Here is a 19502-nt window from a genome sequence, read left to right as displayed (position 1 = left end):
GTTTCAGTTTCTACTTTTGTCACTGAAAGTTTTTCACAATCTGTTCATCTGCTCTGTGACTAGACCCAAAAGGCGCCTCCATTCCGTGCAGCAAGACCCGCTGTGTGTTTCCCTCGCTCGGTGATTAAACCGAGCGGGTTCCCATGGAGATCCTCCGAGCTGTCACAGACCAACCCCTAAATCTCCACCAGAAGCAAGAGTTTTTGTGTGCGGGTGACACTTCCTTTCAAACGAGCACAGTTTAAACGCTGATTTATGCGCCTCTGTAGTGCTTCAAAAGGGTCAGTGCAGGAAAACATTCAAATGAAAACAACTTCACCCAACAGATGCCACATTACTGACACAGTGACTCTGGAGCAATAACTTTAATCCGCATACCATCATTTTACATTTCATTGACTCTGCAAGACGTGAAGATTTGAAGGCACTTGCTTACATTGAGAATTTGATGCAATTAGGGCTTTGTGGCGTATCTCACGTCCCACTTTTTTGCTGGTTGACTCCACAAGTGACATCTGGGCTTAATTAGTCCCTCCTGCACTAGTTTCAGTAGGCGTTTCTCTTCCCTAAAGCACCAATCAGAGAGTAATCATCGGCCTGGCACTCCACCCCCCATTGCCTTCACTCCGTCAAGGCTTTTTTTTTTTTCTGTCTGTGAAGTATTCTCCTTCCTTTTTCCCCCCCATTCCCACTGCTCTGCCCCCTGAGCACCATCCAAACGCACTGGTGTGTGACAAGAACAGCTATGCAGACAGTAAAGCAGCGTTCAACCACATCCTGACAGCAGCCCTGGGCACCCCGAACGCTCTTTCTACAGCCTCCAGAAGTGGGGTATACCTTCAGAAAGAAGACTTAAGGGACCTGCTTTTCAGTTTTAGCCAGAATCAAGGGATGTCACAGGCAGCCACCAAATGAGAGATACTGAAGCGAACCAGAGCTACAAAAGGATACTGCAAGTGACCAAAGAGTTGGCAAGAATCAGACAGACTTTAACTACTCGTCTCGACTCGTTTGATTCATTCTGAGCCAGGTGGATTTCTTTGCACGTTCTTGAGGGAATTGCAGGTGGCTTCCTGACTGGAGAACTTCATTGAACTCCATCTAATTCTACACTAAAGCAAAAGTTTAAAAAGGACAATTATGGCCAACTCTGGGTTTCAGCTTCTGGGCTATTTTCTCGCTCTGGGTGGATGGATTGGCATCATCTCCACTACGGTGCTGCCTCAATGGAAGCAGTCCTCGTACGCAGGGGACGCCATAATCATGGCTGTGGGCTTGTACGAAGGCCTGTGGATGTCCTGTGCATCTCAGAGCACGGGCCAGGTGCAGTGCAAGATCTTTGACTCCTTGCTCTCACTGGATGGTGAGTACTAAACAGTTCTATAGGTTAATAATACACAGATGAGTCACGTGGTTAAAGGCAAAGTTTACCCAAAAATCAGAGTTCTAGCATCATTTACTCACCCTCATGTCATTGAAAAACCTGTATGACTGAGGAAAGTTATAGAAGATTACAGAACATGGACGATTTTTTGAAAAATGTCTCTCAATGTATGAACAAAAACAGTCTAAAGATTCAAATAGGTTTGGAACAACATAAGTTTATTTTAGATACACTCTTAAAAATAAAGGTTCCAAAGGGGGGGTTGTGCAGTGTTGCCATAGAAGAACAATTTTGGGTTCCCCAAAGAACGTTTCAGTGATAAGTTCTTAAAAGAACCACTATTTCTTTGTGTGAAGAACATTTAAAAAACTTTAAAGTGGAATGAAAAGGTTCCATGGATGGTAAAGATTCTTCATGGGACCATAGATGCCAATAAAGAATCTTTATTTTTAAGAGTGCAGTTTTGCTAAGTATGTTCAAGTTTGATATATGACTCAAATTAAAAAACTTTATATGAAATAATAATTAAATCAAGATTTTTTTGGATAGAGGAGGCTGGTGGCAAAAAAGCGCAATCAACTCTGAGAGCTGCTGTGTGCACATGGATTTAATCAACTCGTTTAATCGATCAAATTAAAATATGTGCGTTGTGACATATTATAATGAAAGTCTTATGTGACACTAACCTCACTGAGGCGCTGACTCTCCCAGACTGTTGAAATGCCGTGGAATGCAATTACATCGCGATTAATCAACATTTAGCGCCACTGTCTTTGTCAATTTTGTGGTGACTTGTTATGTCTAATCAGAATCAGTCACTTCTCGTCTATTTCTGGGATGGTCCCGGGAAGAAGACGTCCCTAAAAATCAATTATGAATGGTTGCTGATGATTGTGCGTTTAGGATAATTCAATTATTTTTCCATTACATCCACATCTGTTTGTTATTTGTGGTCAAATATTACAACATTGCAGGCAGTAACAAAGCACTGCGGTTCTGAAGGGTTATAAGACGCTTTCATAGTAACAATAGCAGAAAATTTAATTTAATGTGGCATGGTTCAGAGAAAACAGTTTGCCGTCTTATATTCTGCATCATTGCTTTAATAACAGCGTATTGTCTTGAAGTGATGAATGGCAGTTGTGTTGAGAAGAAAAGGCCAGTGTTTAGGCAAACACCGAAGATATGTTCAGAATGCACATCCCCACACAACACACAGGTCATCTTTATCGCCGTTTATATGCCAACAAACATTTGCCAACATCTAAGATGACTACATTTTTAAGATATAAGGTCTTACACAAACATATCTAAATTTCTATTGTTACAGATTTATCTGATTGCCTGATCAAGTTTAAATACAAAGTTCCAAATGGAACCAAAAAAGTTCTTACAGCATGATGTCACTGGAGAACTTTTTCCGCAAAGAACTTCTATAGATGCTTTAAAGAACTCAGAAACCAATATGTCAATCTGAAAAATCGGTAATTTACAAGTATAATGCAACATCAAGAGATTTTTTAGTCTCCAAATATAGTAACTTCAAGAACCATATGAAGCCCAAAATGGTTCTTTATAAGGAAATTGTTCTCTGTTGAACTGAAAATGCTACAGAAAACCATTCATTTTTTCTTATCACTTTAATTATAATGCCGTTAATCATAGTCATAATTGCTGTATCTTTGTTTAATCGCTAATAGCTAACTTCAGACTTAGCGTAATATTGTCTAAAATACTAATGCCCATGTGTTATGGCCACTTCGCTTCATCAAGCATCAACTTTGCACATAAGATCGGATGGATTTATTCAGAGAACATTTGTCTAAAGAACTTTCACTGCCACTTTCTGCTTAATTACTGTTAGGTTTTGTGGAATATCATTTGGCTTTCACAGACATCCACCACTCATCCACAAAGGCTGCACTCAGTACTGTACTGCTTATGGTGGAATCTGTAACCCTCGGCCCACAAAGGGTGACAGGACCATCTGATTCCACTGTCCCCCCCCTCCTCCCAGCCTTAGGTCATCTGGTCAGATAGTGACTGCAATGTTCTGACTTCTGTATGTACAGACAGCCTCCCACAAACTTGCATTGTTTGCCCTTTTCTGCAGCAGTTCTAGTGTCTTTTCTTGAATAACTGTTATTATGTGCTGTCAACTAAACACAGTATTTAGGATAAAGAATCATCTATATGAAGCACACTTGAGCCACGTTAAGGCAAAGCTATGAAAACCTGGATGGTAAACGTTTTAAAACAAATACTGCATGCAATGCGGACAAAAATGATAGTGTTTTGTTGTGTCAATCTAAACAATAAGTATACAAGAAAGTATAAACCCAACCAAAAAAAGTAAACAAATAAAAAACAAGAAAAGGAATAACTGAGCTGGGGTTTAAATCTGAACTCCTAGAAGAAAACTATTCATCCATCCATCCACCCACCCACCCACCCACCCATCCATCCATCCATCCATCCATGAAAAATAGACACATTTAAGCAAAATATGTTCTATTACTGCCAACAATTTTAAGGAAAAACATTAACAGACTCTCAACTTTCACTGTTAGTTAATTTAAATCAATTAGTTGAGGTTGATTTTGAAAAGAAAGCACAGTCACCCTGAAAGAATTAAGTATAATGTAAGTAGACAACCAGAAAAATATAAGAAATGGAAACTAAATTTATCTGAAATATCGTTACGATAATACATTGTACTTGACTTTCTCTCTTTTTAGTCCTTTTGTTCTAAATATTAATGGTAAAAATAACATTTTAGAAAAAAAATCCATTATCGAGGGTGTCAAAAATGATTATGACGTCATAAAAAAGTGATTTGTATGAGGAACGCATTGAGAGATGTTTTCAATGACGTGTGAAGCAGCCCACAAGCGCAAACAATAGACAATAGCCGAGCCTCACATGCAGCTTCTCTTGAAGCATGTTCTCCATCACTGTCCTAGCGCTTGCCTTCCTTTCGTCCGTGCCAGGCGCTGCCAACCTTGGCACTGGACAAGGGATTGTGGGAGGACCCCTCCACCCGGAGTCTAACTACCCTCATTCAAACATGACCTTGAGATCACAGTGTTACTCCGCGAAATGCTCTCCTCGCAAATCAAGAAATGAAGCAAAATAAGGATGAAAGACGAGAAAATAAGACCTCTCTTATAAAGCACTAAAACCCTGCTTCAAAGGCGGCCTCTTCGCACATATAAATCATACTTCAAAAGTTGTGTGATAATCTCTCCTCAGTTCTCGACTTCTTTGAGACGCTGTTATACTTATTTTATGGCTTCTATTCATGTTTGATGCAACACTTTGAAAGCAAATTGTTCTACAAAGGTGATTACCATTACATGTGGCTGAGCTGAACTCTTCTTTTGAGGTGGACAGCTCAAAAGGGTTGGTGGTCTGCATCTACTGTGGGATTCTGAGTTGAAGTTGAAGTCATTATTTAAGCTGAACTGGCATGTTAGCATGTAGCTATCATACAAAAGCAGAGACAGAGGCATTGAAAACAATCCGCCTTTGTGGAAAAGTCACAGTAATCCCCTCTGTGTGAAGCATGTAAAAATGTCACTCCTACAGCATTATGCATGAACCGAACACCATGTGGGTTATCTGTGGAATTTTGATGTAGTAGAGCAGCTTGAAATCACCACAATGTGCTCAAAAATAGAGAGGAAAAAGGTGCTAAAATTGTAATTCTGGGGGGTTTAGCATGAATTTCATGTGTCCAAAACATGTCCAGATCATATTTGCCTCCAAGTTTTTTGAAACATTATTTAATCTTTAATCAAAATATAATTTCTCTTTTTTTTTTTTCTTCATATTATTGAACATTGTGAGACTCACTCTTTAAGATGTAAGTGTTATCCTAATAATTGGTGTTTGAAATGTAAATAAAATGCAAAAAAAAAAAAGGGCAAAAAATAAGAAATAAAATAATTCAATGATGCTTATGCTTAAAACAAGTGAAAAAAATCAGCCAATGGAAAAAATGGTCAAAATGTAAAGCATAAATGAATCTGTAAAATGATTGTTTTAAAAAATGTTATATATTAAATTTAGATTAAAATATCTAAACGTTATTAAATCAAGACACATTTACTTGCAAAGCAAAATTGCTTAAAATATTAAGTCAAAATTAAGCGAGTATATGCTTAATTCAAGAAAAAATATCTGCCAATGGAGTAAGAAAAATAAAAACTTAATTAAAAGGAAAAACAAGTTTTTTTGTTTGTTTGTTTTTTTGACCCCATTGGCAGTTTTTCTTTTCTTGTTTTTTTAGCAAAAACTGATTTTATTTAGATGATTAAAACAAGATTTAAAATCTTAGGTCATTTAGCATCTCAAGTAAATGTATCTTAATTTAAGAATGTTTAGATATTTGTACTGGAATATAAGACAAAAATACTGAATAAGAAAATACTTTGTGCTGTGCATAACAATTTGCAGTGGGGGATTCTGCTTAAACAGAAAGTAATTTTGAAATTACTTAGAAGAATGAAATTTAAAATTCCTTTATTTTGAGTTCCCACTTAAACTCTGTAATTATGTTTTTTTCAGTCCACATTCAGACGTGTCGAGCTCTGATGGTGATCTCAGTGCTGATGGGATTCATCGCTATCATTGTGAGTGTGGTCGGGATGAAATGCACGAAGGTGGGCGACAACAACCCATCCACCAAGAGCAAGATCGCCATCTCTGGTGGGAGTCTGTTCCTGCTCTCAGGTGAGACTACAACCCAGACTGAACACATTACATTGTTCATGTAGGTTGAGTGAGAATTTGTTAAACTCTGAGTTTTCTAATGAAAACATGATAATTTCCTTTTATAATGGTCATATACACCCGATTGGTTTGAAATGACCACACCAGGAAGCATACTAAGAAACTTTAGGCCTTGAGAGAAAATGTAAATAAAGTCATTACAACACTCTACATGAGTGTAACTGTGCTAAGAACGAGTATATTGTGTTATCTAGGTTAAAATACCTCAGTCGCATAAATCATTCAGTGTAAATTAGTTTTGGTAAGTAAACTGACATTCCTCCATTAGCCTCCACATTCTTGAGGTCTGTTTTTGTCCTTGGCCGCTGTATAATTTCTGACCCATCTGACATGCAGTAGTAAACAGGAAGTGGCTACTCTAGTCACATTAGCACTTTCTGCAAAGCCTGAAAGTAAACAAACAGAGATGTACTCAATGACAGTGCTAAGATTGTGATTTCTATCATGTCTAGGTCTGTGTACGCTGGTGGCTGTGTCCTGGTACGCAACGCAGGTGTCCTACCATTTCTTCGATCCAAATACGCCAATTAACGCCAGGTAGGACCATTCATAGATTTTAAAATTATGATGAAATCTACTATTCCTTTTATTAATTGTACATCATCGCCATTAATTATACTGAACGCCAATCAAATTACACTGGTAAAAAAAAAGGTTAGTTGTTAAAAAAAGATACAAAAAAAGTTATACTTATTATATATGTATAATTTATGATATATATTACATATATAATTGTATAATATATATTACAATGTATAATGTATAACATGAGAATTACCTGGTTGTATTATGTTTTTAAATAAAGGTGTGAAATCTCTGTCTTTCAGGTATGAGTTTGGCCCCGCCCTCTTTGTAGGGTGGGCGGCTGCTATCTTGATGATGTTGGGCGGCTCGTTCCTCTGCTGCTCCTGCGTTAATGAGGACAGAAGAGGACAGCAGTTCTACCGGCAATCTCAACCCTCTACAGCCAGGGAGTACGTGTAAATTCAAAAAAATAAAAGCACAGCAGAAAAGGAGAAACTGTAAATGTAAAGAGCAGCGGGTACAAGAGACAGAGCTCTTCCCACCATGAGTACACCTTCTCACTCGCACTGACCGTTTATCCAGGTCCAAAACACATAAACTAAACATTTACATGGACAAACACTTACATTGTCTAGGGCTACGGTCAAGGAGGTTTGTGTACTTTTTCAGAGATACTGTACAAGCATGTATATATACTTTACTTTCATTTTCATGAAGAATGTGGAAATTCTGTACTTTATTGATATGTATGGCATTCCCAACATACCTTAAGATTTAATTAAGGAATTTTTTGCCAAAAAAGAGACTTTTTTTACAAACCAATTTGAAGCTGAAATCCCTAAAAAGAGCATTTACACTGGACATTTTTTGTATTATTAATTTTACATAGGTTTCAGGGAAAACTTACATGTACATGTAAAGTGAATGGAAATATAATCTGGGAACAAAGTCTAACCGATATAAAAGAGATTTCATTAGCAAACTAAAAGGCAAATAAAGTCAAAGGAGAAAGATTCAATGTGGGATACAGCGGCTATGTTCGGACTAGCATACTACTTTTTCAATTTCTGTAGTATGTAAAATGTATACTGTGAACCGCATGCATGGAATACATTGATGGCCTACTACATTTGCCAAAACATACAGTATAAAAGAGAGCACACTGCACAGAATACAGTATCCCACAATGCAATGAGCGTGAGAGGATTTTTAACATCTCTTTCATCACTTATTATTCAATCAAATTTCTTTGTACAAAATTAAATTATAAATGTAAAATAACCATTTATTATTTTCAAGATGATAACTGGATGCCACTCACTGAATTAAACATGCAACAATGAGGTCATGTGACAATTCTGTTTTACATTCTATTTTCTTTTTTAAAAATAGTAAGCATTATACAGTATATAGCAAGTAGTAGACTAGTATTTCATTCTGAACATAGATTATAGCCTATAGATTAGAAACGTGTCATGCTGTTCTGATTGGCTGGTCTGTTCTGCATGGTGGGAGCTCTGTTTGCCAGCTATGTGTGTTCCTGACATCCATGGTCACATTACACCACATTGAGGAGACCAGGAGTTACAAAACTTCCACCATCTGTTGAAGTACAGGGAATTCCACTAGAACCAAAGAGGACATTATTTAAAACCTTTGAGTTCCAGCGCTCCAGTGTGGGAACTGGGATTTGGCTGACTTGAGTCAAAAACTTCCAGCACAAGCTGTAAACATGCTATTTAGACACAGCACTTTCGAGGGAAAGTCCATCGCTGGTTTTAGACCAAAGTATGTGGTGTTTTTAGCATATTTAAACACCTAACCAGCAGAAAAGAGTTTAAAATGTTATGGGGGAATTCACTAAGAATGAGTTATGACATTGATACCGCTGCTTACTTGCATTCAATTCGCTAAAAGAGTTAAATCAGACAATGGCACAAACACACCCACAAAATTAGTGCTGATCACAATTTGCACAGGGTGACTGCACACATTTCCAAAAAAATAAATAAATAAAAAAATTCAGGCCAACAATTAGGGCCATATGTCAAGAGGCCATTTTTTTTAAAGGTCATTGTTTTGTTTATTGGGTGTGCTAGAAATGGTTAACACAAGTGTGCCGCACAGGTCCTGAAAAGTGAAGCCAAAACATTTCGATTGCAACCTGGTGGCTGACTGCAGTATAGGTCATAATACTCGCTCTCTCCATGTAATCAAGTAGTACGCGAGCCAAACTAAAATTGACAGAAATTTTTTGAAGTGTAATTGGATTTTTGGGTAGTTCTTATCCCGCTGACACATGTTACAAGTGTTCATTTTTCCAATAAATTAGTTTTAGTTAGTTATTTGGTGCTATAAAAATCAGATGTAACATCATGATTGACAGCTGTGCTGTGATTTAGTCTGCGGGAGTGGGAATATGGGCTGGACCTTGATGGTCCACCTCAGAATCACTACTGCACAAACTCGTAACGTAATCGGCAATGACCGTTTCTAGGATTACTTACTTAATTTATCTACATTGGAAGGAAGTGGAGACATGTCGTCCATTTTCTTTTAATGCTTTAATGTTCAAAAACCACATTATTTTTTAATTACTGTATATTATTGCAGCAACTCTATTCCCAGTCTGCCTGAAATGCTCTAATTGAGTTCTGGTATCTACAAAGCTGCTCTGATTGATCAGCTAACCCAGTACATTGTGATTGGCCAAACATCTCAAGCATGTGTCAGAAATGTAACATAATCGTTTCAGCTTCCACGGCCTATAAAGCAATTGTAAACACAAACAGTTAATAATTTAGTCAGTTATGTCATATATCAGATTCTAAAAATGCAGATGATCAAGCAGTAGACGTGTAGACGTTTGTGGAAGTAATATCTTGACACAGATTTATGCATTTTAAGCAGGTCTGGAGCAGTGTTCTCTATTAGAATAAATCCCTTCTGTTGGAGAATATGAGCTTTGAAACTTTGCAGGTATTTACATGCAGAAAGCAAGCAAAGAGCAATATAATCACTGAAGATGTCAAACACTTTAGTTCAGCGCGATTGACTATAATGTTCAACACTGCAAAATGCATTGTAAATAGAAACCTTTGACAGTCTTCAGAGCGTAAACACAAATATGGGACCATTTGAAAGCAGCTGCCTATCAGTGTGTACCAAATTGAGTCTAAATAGTCTTGGTTATTGAATCCGCAATCCGCCCATGCCTATTGATTCTCGACCTGCTCCTGCACCGCAGATGACAATGTAAATATTATTCTATCCGTTACATCATATATTAGTGGTTCAGCCATCCACATCCAGGACTCTGGCTGGAATAACATGCACAACCATTCAGTGAATTTGTTCCCACATCACTTTAGATTCAAATTCTCTGTAATAGGGCCATTTGAAGCAAAAATTAAATCATTTTTAACTGGTGGACAGTGAAAGTTTTGTCTCCTGTCTCCAAAGTCAATGAGGTGTGAGTTAACACCCCTTAATCAACAAATGCTTTACTGCGCAATGGACATCTCTCATGCATGCAAATGACATGTAATTCAAAACTCATCTTATGCAAATATCCTTTCAAATATTCCTTCTGAGATCTCAAATTGTTGGCATATCAAACAAGCTGTTTATGCACTTTTCATCATCCATTTTTTCTAACATTTGCATGTTAACACACAGTAAACGTCTATGTGGTGCCACATAATGTACTAACATCCAATGAACCGAGAGGCTCTTGTGAATTGTCTCTATCCCAGATTCCTCTAATGCTGTTCTTCTCTGACTGTCTTCTTCTCTTCTCTAATTCAGGGATGAGTTGTTGAGTGAGACTAGTTTCCCTGACTGACCAACCCTCCCTGCCTTTATTCGAGGACTGTCCGAGCTCCACTCTCTGTATCTGTGTCCCTCACTCCCACATAGAATCCAAATTTGGACACTTGTCTGTATGACTGGACAAATGTCCCTTCTACACCCTACATACTTAAAATTCATGTGCCTTTTTTTCAACATATGAGCAATAAACGTGTTCGAAAAATTGTCACCCCATATCTGTTGTGTGCGTTCCCCCCAAAACCCCTCTTTGTTTGTGACCCCATAAACTGCCTTTGTAAATATGTATTATTGCAGTATGTAAGTGACTACATCCTAAAAGCATGGACTGTTTCATTGCAATACATTTGAAACGGTGGATGACCCGATTTCCGTTTCCTTTGTAACTCAAACTTGTTTTGTTTTTCTTTTAAATTGCAGAGCAAATGTTAAAAGTTCTCCACCAGAGAAAGGGGAGCAGTACTTGTAGTTTGGGAGAGGGCGACTTCGTGGGTCACAAGCTGTTAGATTTTGGCAACAGACAAGACACTCTCTTTCGGTAAAAAAGCGAAGAACTCCATTAAAAACTGTAAAGAAATTATTCTAGTCAAAATTAGAAATCCAACTGACATGTTTCCCTGTAATACAGACAATGCAGAGGTTCATTAAGCTAAGATATGCATTTCCAAACAACATGACTTTGTACTGTAGCATAAAAATAAATGTCAGAAATTTGATCACCGCATATATATCACATAGTGTTTGACAAATGTGTCAATTTTTGTTACAGTTGGACTTTGTTATACTTGCCGAAAAACTATATCACTCATCTGGAGAGCATTGATTCAGGGTACATTATAATGCATTTAAATAATTATGCAAATCTTCGACATGTGCAGTGTAATATACTTTGAGCTATAACTGTGTTTTGACTCACAAATGTCTTTTAGTTTGCTAATAGTTTTTATTCTATCTTGGCGTATGTGAGATGGATCTTTTACCCGTGGTAAAATCAATTGTTTTTTCTTTTTTGTTCATAAAATGTATAGTACATAAACTATGAGGGGGTTGTCGCTTTTGATCTAGTTTTAAAAGAGACCCACATGCGACTCAGATACAATTAAATCTCTTCGAAACTCTCTAGTGCACTTATGATTTGTCTCGGTGAATTGTATTCAGCCTGCATTGAAAGGCACTATTTATCACAAATAATGTCTTTAAAGTGGTCGCGTAGTTTGTAGGTTGTCATTAGAAATATTTTAGTTCACGTTCCACCGGTTATGTTACCTAATATTGAAGTATGTATCATCTCATATGTTGTATCAAGCTTTCTGTTTATCTGTTTTAAAATAAAATAAACTATACAAAGATATATTTTCATGTGTGTCACTTGGGGAAAGTGCAGTTTGTTTGTACACCTGTGTTAGCTGTCACATGACTACTGTAAGGTAATGATACACAGAGCAAATTTTTGAGGAATGTTCCCAGGCGATGTAACCGAGCGATGTTGCTTGGGCACTTTCTCATTGAGAATGAGCATCAAAGCATCCAAATAAAAATTTGTTGCCCATGTTCAATGGGAAAGTGGTTGGCAACATTGCCCAGCAACATTGTTTATAAAGTTGCCCCGTGTATCATCACCTTTAGTCACATGACTAAGCCACATGCAATTTTTACCAGGGCTGTAAAAATAGCAAACATTAAATAAATAAATAAATAAAACGTATCACTCTTCTATATGTGTTCACAAACATTAATAAAAAAGAAATATAAAAGCCAAAGGTATTTTATATAACTCAACAACAATATGGCAAATGATTCTAAACTAAACAAGCTAAATGAAGAAGTTCTAACATACCTGAAGAAATGCTTTCAATCATCATTCCCATTAATCTCAATGACAGGTGTTCAGATGGCACAGGATTCTTTGGACCTGGATGCTGCCATGATTGCTTCCTCCTGGGAACAGTTGTTAGTAATTATTCATGTGACTAATCACTCCATATTAGAAATTCTTGCAGTATATTTCACTGTTGTAAAAGCCCTCAAATAAATAGTGAAATAGTTGTGCGGGGGGTGGTTGTGATCAATTTGCAGATTCTGAGGCCGAAAGTGAAGGCCAAGTACGGTAACCCATACTCGGAAATTGTTCTCTGCATTTAACCCATCCAGTTAGTGCACACACTTTAGGAATAGTGAGTAGTGAACACACACACACACACCCAGAGCTGTGGCGCCCAGGGAGCGATTGGGGGTTAGGTGCTTTGCTCAAGGGCACCTCCCTCATTTCCTGCTGGTATTGAGAATCTAAACTGCAGCCTTCGGGTTACCAGTCTGACTCTCTAACCCAGAGATCTCCAGACTCGGTCATGGAGGGCTGCTGTCCTGCAAAGTTTAGCTCCAACCCCAATTAAACCCACCTGAACCAGCTAATCAAGGTCTCACTAGGCATACAAGACACTTTCAAGCAGGTGTGATGGGGCTGGCTGGAGCTAAACTCTGCAGGACAGTGGCCCTCCAGGACCCAGTTTGGAGACCCCTGCTCTAACCATTAGTCCACGGCTGGTTGCATAAAATGCTTAGACTAGTCTTACAAGTTAGTCATCTAATTTTGTTTCTTTAAGACTGGTCATAACTCTTTAAGTCAGTTACATGACAAGGTAGATTGGTGTAATTTGAATCCAAACAGGAAGAGCGATTAGCCCTAACTAACTGCTAGTTGGTCAGACTAGTTCTTAAGTCACCGTCTTAACTTGGCGGCTATGTTTATGCAACTGTTTTTGGTTGCCAGGCCATTGCTATATGGTTTCGGTGTTCTGAGTGTTTTGGCATGTTGCTATGTGGTTGCTAGGTTGTTATGGGTAGTTGCTACTGTAGGTGGTTAATTACTAGCCGAATGTGAAAGAGTCTCTGTGATATTTTGGTCTTTAGATCAAGTCCCTCCTTCAAATGTAAATTTGAGCGCATTTTTTAATCTGCAAAAAAAAAGGGGGGTCTCTTAGAAGGGTGTAGAAACATAGTTATATTTCTAAACCCTTATAAAATACTTCTATTTTTTATGCATGTTTCTTTTTGAAAACGTTAGATTTTGATAGTGTCCTCAGAGGGATAATTTTCCAATCATGTCTTCTTCAAAGTTCCTGTACTTTCTCCATTATCATATTAATAAAAGGCCAAAAAGAAAAAAGTCAAACTCACTGACTTCACTTCATCAATGAAATGGGGCATGTAAAACCAGATTAACAATTACTAGCTCAAACTGAGTCTAGCCAGACGATAAATCAGACCTGAGAATGTCTGTGTGTACGTCTCACCCCCATCTCAGTATCTCACCATGATTCAGACCTGTTTTTTACACCTGGATGGTCGTTTCCTCATGAATCTCGTGCTTGACCGAGCGTCTGGACCCCTGGCGGTGCTCAATTTGAGCAAAAGATAGACTGTCTGTTTTGTTTGGACTGACTTGGCCTGGTTTTTGAAGTCATTAATGTAATCTTGCAGACTGGTGTTTGGATGATGGATGAAACAGGTCTATGCTTTTGCCAGTCTCATTTACGATAGTGTCATGCTAGAGTCATGCGTTTGTTTAGTAGCAACTGACAAAAGCATCCCGACCAGAGCATTACGTATAGTCTGATTTTTCCTTCAAATTTATGAGATGAAGCATGCATAAAATGCTACTGCAATGTTATAATTAGGATTGGGAAACTCCAAATCGGAGGTGTCAATTAAAGATTCATAGTGGAAGTTAATTGTGGTTGTTCAATAAGTTGTAATGGTGAGTGTTTATTTTGCATGAAGAAGAATAGTGATAAAGCTTGTCAAGATACTACACTTGTCGGTTAATGAGGCAATAATCTCTGCGGCGGCAAAAAACTGATAAAATACAGTATCCATAGCCATTACTCTTTATTTTGTTTCAATAGTGCTAAAAGAGTGAACAGGGAGAAAGAAATATAAAATTGTCCAATGTGTCCATTTTATTTTGATTAAAACACACAAACGTGTGTTCACATATGTTGAAGTGACGTGATAAGGCCCGTTCACACCAAGAACGATAACTATAATGATAACTATATTAGTGTCCACACCGGCGGACAATATTGTTTATTCTATAAGGATGCTGCAGATTTGTCATCTGCCACTTTAAATCTTAGAGCTCTTTAAAGCAGGATGGATTCTGATTGGCTGTCAATGTTTTTATCGTTCATCAGATGGAAAAAAAAATTGCTCTGAAATTTGTTATAGTTATCGTCCTTGGTGTGAACTGGCCTTTAGAATTAAACAAGTGGCAAGACATTTTGCTATTTGGTAATGCTTGTGATGTTGCCAAGATTGTAAGCAGAAATGCTCACATTGAGCATTTTTCCGAAGCATTTACTGGAATGATGACTTAGCAGTATGTTTAATTAGACAACATCTAATGATTCTAGAGTATTTGTCTACATGCACAGGAAGCGGTGGAAGAAAACTTTAACTTTCAGCACATGATGATGGATGTCATATGAGAAAATGAGTGAAACCTCAGCTATTCCGGAATGTTTTGTAACAGTTTTCCAGCACATGTTTTCCATTTTAGAACCTGAAATGTAATATAAATATGCATTATGTGTAGTTTACCATCCCGGTTGTAGTCTACACAGTAAAAAGAATGAAATAATGTTATTAAAAACTAATTGAATAATTGAAAATAAACTAGTTACATTTTAAAGCCTCTGTTCAGACAGTTCTATTTCAAAATCCAACAAAGCATTCTGAAAAAACATTGATTGCAAAACATGAAATGTTAAAACCAAAGAATGATGTTAAATGTTTAATCACAGCCAAGAACTAAGAGCAATTATTGGTTAAATACAAGTACATCAGAGTACTACAGAGAGTGATGTGTTTGCTTTTGACTTTGCAGGGTTTAGATTTCCAAACAAGCTCAGGCTTAACTGGATGACGATGAGAAATGAGACTATTAAACTAGACAATTAACCATTTGTGTTTCATCTGCAGAATGATAATCCATTAACTATTAATCGTTTCTTAATGATATTAAAATCTAGTAGAAGTAAATGTGCATCTGATCAATGTGAGCTACTCATGGTCTTTGGGTTTGTTCCTGTAATACATGTACTGCATTCTGCCAAAGCATCTGTTCATGACTATTTACTCATAAGAACAGGGGCTGTTTTTTAAAAACCTAACTGTGAGTAATTATGTCCAACTAAGGGGATTCTTAAAGGGATAGTTCACCCAAAAATGAAAATTCTGTCATTAATTACTCACCCTCATGTCGTTCTAAACCCGTAAAACTTCGGTTCATCTTTGCAGCACAAATAAAGATATTTTTGAGAGCTTTCTGTCTCTCCATTGACAGCTACGCAACTACCACTTTAACGCTTCAAAAAGTTAATAAAGAGATCGTAAAACTAATCCATATGAATTGAGTGGTTTATTCCAAATTTTCTGAAGAGACACGATCACTTTATATGATGAACAGACTTAATTTAGGGTTTTATTCACATTTAAACATCGATCAGCGAACATAAACAGAAGCTCAACTGAACCTGCTTGACGTGCGAGAACTAACCTCATTGGTTCTTGCGGAAGCTCAAACGTGTTGCGTAACATGAGAATGACTTCATTGGTTTTCGCGGAAGCACAAACGTGTTGCGTAACATGAGAATGAACCTCACTGGCTCTTGCGGAAGCACAAACGTGTTGCCAAATGAACCTCATTGGTTCTCACACGCCAAGCAACAAAAAACAATGCAAATAATGCATTGCTTGAGCTTCCTTTTACCATAACTGATGTGTGAGTTGATGAATGTTATGTGAATAAAAGCCTAATTTCAATCTGTTCATCGTATAAAGCGATCGAGACTCTTCAGAAAATTTGGACTAAACCGCTCAATTCATATGGATTAGTGTTACAACCTCTTTATGAAGCGCCACAGTGGTAGATGTGTAGCTGTCAACGGAAGGACAGAAATCTCTCAGATTTCCTCAAAAAAGATCTTAATTTGTATTCCGAAGATGAACGAAAGTCTTGCGGGTTTGGAACGACATGAGGGTGAGTAAATGATGACAGAATTTTCATTTTTGGGTGAACTAACCCTTTAAGTGATTTGTTGCAGCTGCTGGCCACTTCATCTGAACAGCTCAATAATATGTGTTATAACTTTCTCTGCCAAGGCAGCATATAGAAAATACTTATGTTGATGAGAGTTGTGCTGCACCCTAGTGGATATTAACAGATTACACAGTTTTTTTTTTTGTGACTTATTTTTGCAGGTGGAAAATGCATAATGGTATGTTAGATTTTACTGTTTAGCATTGTTGTTTTGAAAGAAAGTATGAATTATGCACCAAGGGGATTTTGAATTAAAATTAGATTTTTCAACTGACCTTTCAATTACCTTAATTTACTGTAAGTTCAAACAGTGACATCAAATGCCGACCAAACACTGTTCACTGTACAAAAATAAATATATATATATTTATAATATAATATCATTAAAATATTATCATTGTATAGTCTCAACAATATGCAAAATTATCACCATGACAACAGGATTAATAGGAAAATCGACAGCTTTGGAATCTTATGAATCTTTTTCAGTGGTTTCATGACACTAGTTTATCCTCGCTGAACCTATTTTTATGGGTTTCATGTTTGTTTGTTTTTACGTAATCAGGATATATCATGCAAAATGTTCATGCTGACACCTATATCTAATTTGACTACATTTAACCAAGCGACAGATACATTTGCACCAAATTACTGAATTTGATTGGATGCAAAACCTTTAACGTCAATAAAAATTATTTTGGCTTTTCTCCTTTTTTAAATTTTATTTATTTTGCTGTCCTACTAACTGTATGCATGATTTTAGTTGTATTTTATTATTTGCATTTACCATTGCTTTTTTCTTTGCGGACTGTGACAGAAAATCAGTCACAACCACCAGTTTAGAGCTGAAAATCCTCAGCCAGTAAGGTATGTTGACCCTTAAAACTATTTTATTATAATAAGACTGCCTCTCACTGTGAGCAGACACCCATAATTGGATGAAACCAGTCGTGTGTCAGTCAACAGATTTTAAACAGACATTTTAAGTTCAGTGAATCAAGGTGTTGTGTATTCACTTCACTTACTCCTTCAGTAAACAAAAAGCCTTATCAAAATCAAATGATAACCAGTGGTCCATAATCCATTTTGTATGTTTGACATTCAAGTGTTTTCTTGTTTCTTGAAAATGGATCTCAAAATTACTGCAGCAGTGGGGAGTCTGGCTTGAAAGTATAACGTTTGCTGCAAAGACATTAACCATGCTTGAACTCTACTCATTTTTTCCACTTTTCCTTTGGTTTGTGTTGTTGCCAATCCATCAGAGAGAATACCCCCTCCTGTTAAGAGTAATGACTGAATGAGTGTTTGGCTTTTCTGTCGCCTAGAGCCAGTCAGCAGCACAACGCAGCTTCATTACGCCAGTGTGCTGTGGGGCCGAACTTTCTGCGTCAACTTCCAGGAGAAAGATTTCCACTAAATGAATGAATGAATGCCTGCTAGCACTCCATTATGTGACTAATAGATGACATTAGCCAAGTTTAGTGACATTAGTAACATTAATTACAGTCATTTAATATCTAATTATCATTATTAACCCATACAAAAAGGGTGTCACTATTATTCTGTTTGTTCATATTGCGGATCTCACTGATAAATGTAAATATATTTAAACCCTCTCATAATAATTCACCTTGATAAACAAGCAACACACGTTTTACTTTCGATTTCTCATATTGCATTGTTGCATTGGAGCTGGAAATCCTATTAGTACTCACATAATTTCAATAATACACTGTTTTTAAGCAACATGACATTCGTTTGTTTTGTTTTTTTAGGGTCACTGTACTATGGAAGCTTGTTTTTTCACAGAAGAAAAAAAAAAGATAATAGAGACTTTTTATCTCACAATATTGACTTTTTCTCTCACAACTGTGACTTTATATCATGAAATTTGAAGAAAAAAGTCAGAATTGCAAGATGTAAAAAAGATAACTGTGACTTTTTATCTCGCAATTCTGACTTTTTCTCGCAATTGCGAGTTTATATCTCGCAATTCTGACTTTTCTCAAAATTGTGAGATAAAAAGTCACAATAACCTTTTTTATTTTTTATTCGGTGGAAGAAACAAGCTTCCATACTTTACAGCAAAATAATTGTGCTCTTTAAATTATTGTGAAAGAATTTGTGCTGTTTTTTGTTTTTGCTGCATCTTTGAGTTAAAAAACTACTTACTTTTGTGTGTGATTTTTATAGTGTGTGTGTGTGTGTAAGATATATATATATATATATATATATATACTGGATATTACTTTTGTGTGTTTTGAGTTTTATACCGTACTGATTGCATTTTCTCAGATTAAGTAATTTTAAGTCCCTAGAATTGGCCTCTAAGGGGCAGCATTTTCCTACATCTACACTAACCACCATCAGTCGATTATTCATCACATACAGACAGAGAGAAAGAAACACTTCAAGTCTCTGGAAAATGACAGTAGTAATTTTTAGTGTTGGCTTGGGAGAGTTTGCACAGTGGACCACAGGAGGTGAACCTTTGACATGCCCCATTTCCCAAAGCTGAAAACACAAGGAGGATGCTGCAGGTCACAATCATTTTACTGAGGGAGCCAGTCTGACAGACTGCAGATGCTCATTTTGACAAATGACTGGGATGACTGTTTAATTAAGCATTTCATTACTGTGCTCTCATAAAGGAGACAATGTTAATGAAATATGGGCTATAGATGATGCAGAGATGTTTCAATAATTGCTGCCTGTTATCAAAAAAGATGAAAGAAAAGGAGTAGATGGAAGAAAGTTATTTATCTGATGATGCTTTGAAATGGTGTTAAATTAAAAGGTTTTCAAGCTCATAACAGTCTAATATGTACATCCCAGAACACATTACTGATGTAATCTTTCAGAAAGGTGAAC

At 36.9% G+C, this 19502-nt stretch overlaps 1 protein-coding gene and 1 long non-coding RNA gene across 6 annotated transcripts in view; one reads left to right on the top strand and one right to left on the bottom strand.

Annotated features, from left to right (window-relative positions):
- LOC127522844 (uncharacterized) overlaps positions 1–19502 on the bottom strand; it is a 54830-nt gene that overhangs the window by 12108 nt on the left and 23220 nt on the right. For all 4 annotated transcript variants that reach the window (XR_007932731.1, XR_007932728.1, XR_007932729.1 and 1 more), the window contains exon 4: positions 12369–12469. This is a non-coding gene — a long non-coding RNA (uncharacterized LOC127522844). The remainder of the gene's footprint in view (positions 1–12368; positions 12470–19502) is intronic.
- On the top strand, positions 400–11882 carry cldn19 (claudin 19). 2 transcript variants are annotated; one of them, XM_051913167.1, is made up of 5 exons: positions 400–1363; positions 5954–6118; positions 6631–6715; positions 7006–7152; positions 10952–11882. In XM_051913167.1, the coding sequence occupies exons 1-5, from the start codon at positions 1141–1143 to the stop codon at positions 10998–11000; spliced, it is 669 nt and encodes a 222-aa protein (XP_051769127.1). In that variant the 5' UTR covers positions 400–1140; the 3' UTR covers positions 11001–11882. The 2 variants fall into 2 exon arrangements, with proteins under 2 accessions (XP_051769127.1, XP_051769128.1); XM_051913168.1 differs by having other exon boundaries at positions 644–1363; positions 10511–11882.

This window comes from Ctenopharyngodon idella, chromosome 11 (assembly GCF_019924925.1).
Source record: "Ctenopharyngodon idella isolate HZGC_01 chromosome 11, HZGC01, whole genome shotgun sequence".
In the NCBI taxonomy this organism is placed as follows: Eukaryota; Metazoa; Chordata; class Actinopteri; order Cypriniformes; family Xenocyprididae; genus Ctenopharyngodon; species Ctenopharyngodon idella.
Note: the sequence above shows the minus strand (reverse complement) of the source record. Positions and strands in the feature narration are given on the sequence as shown.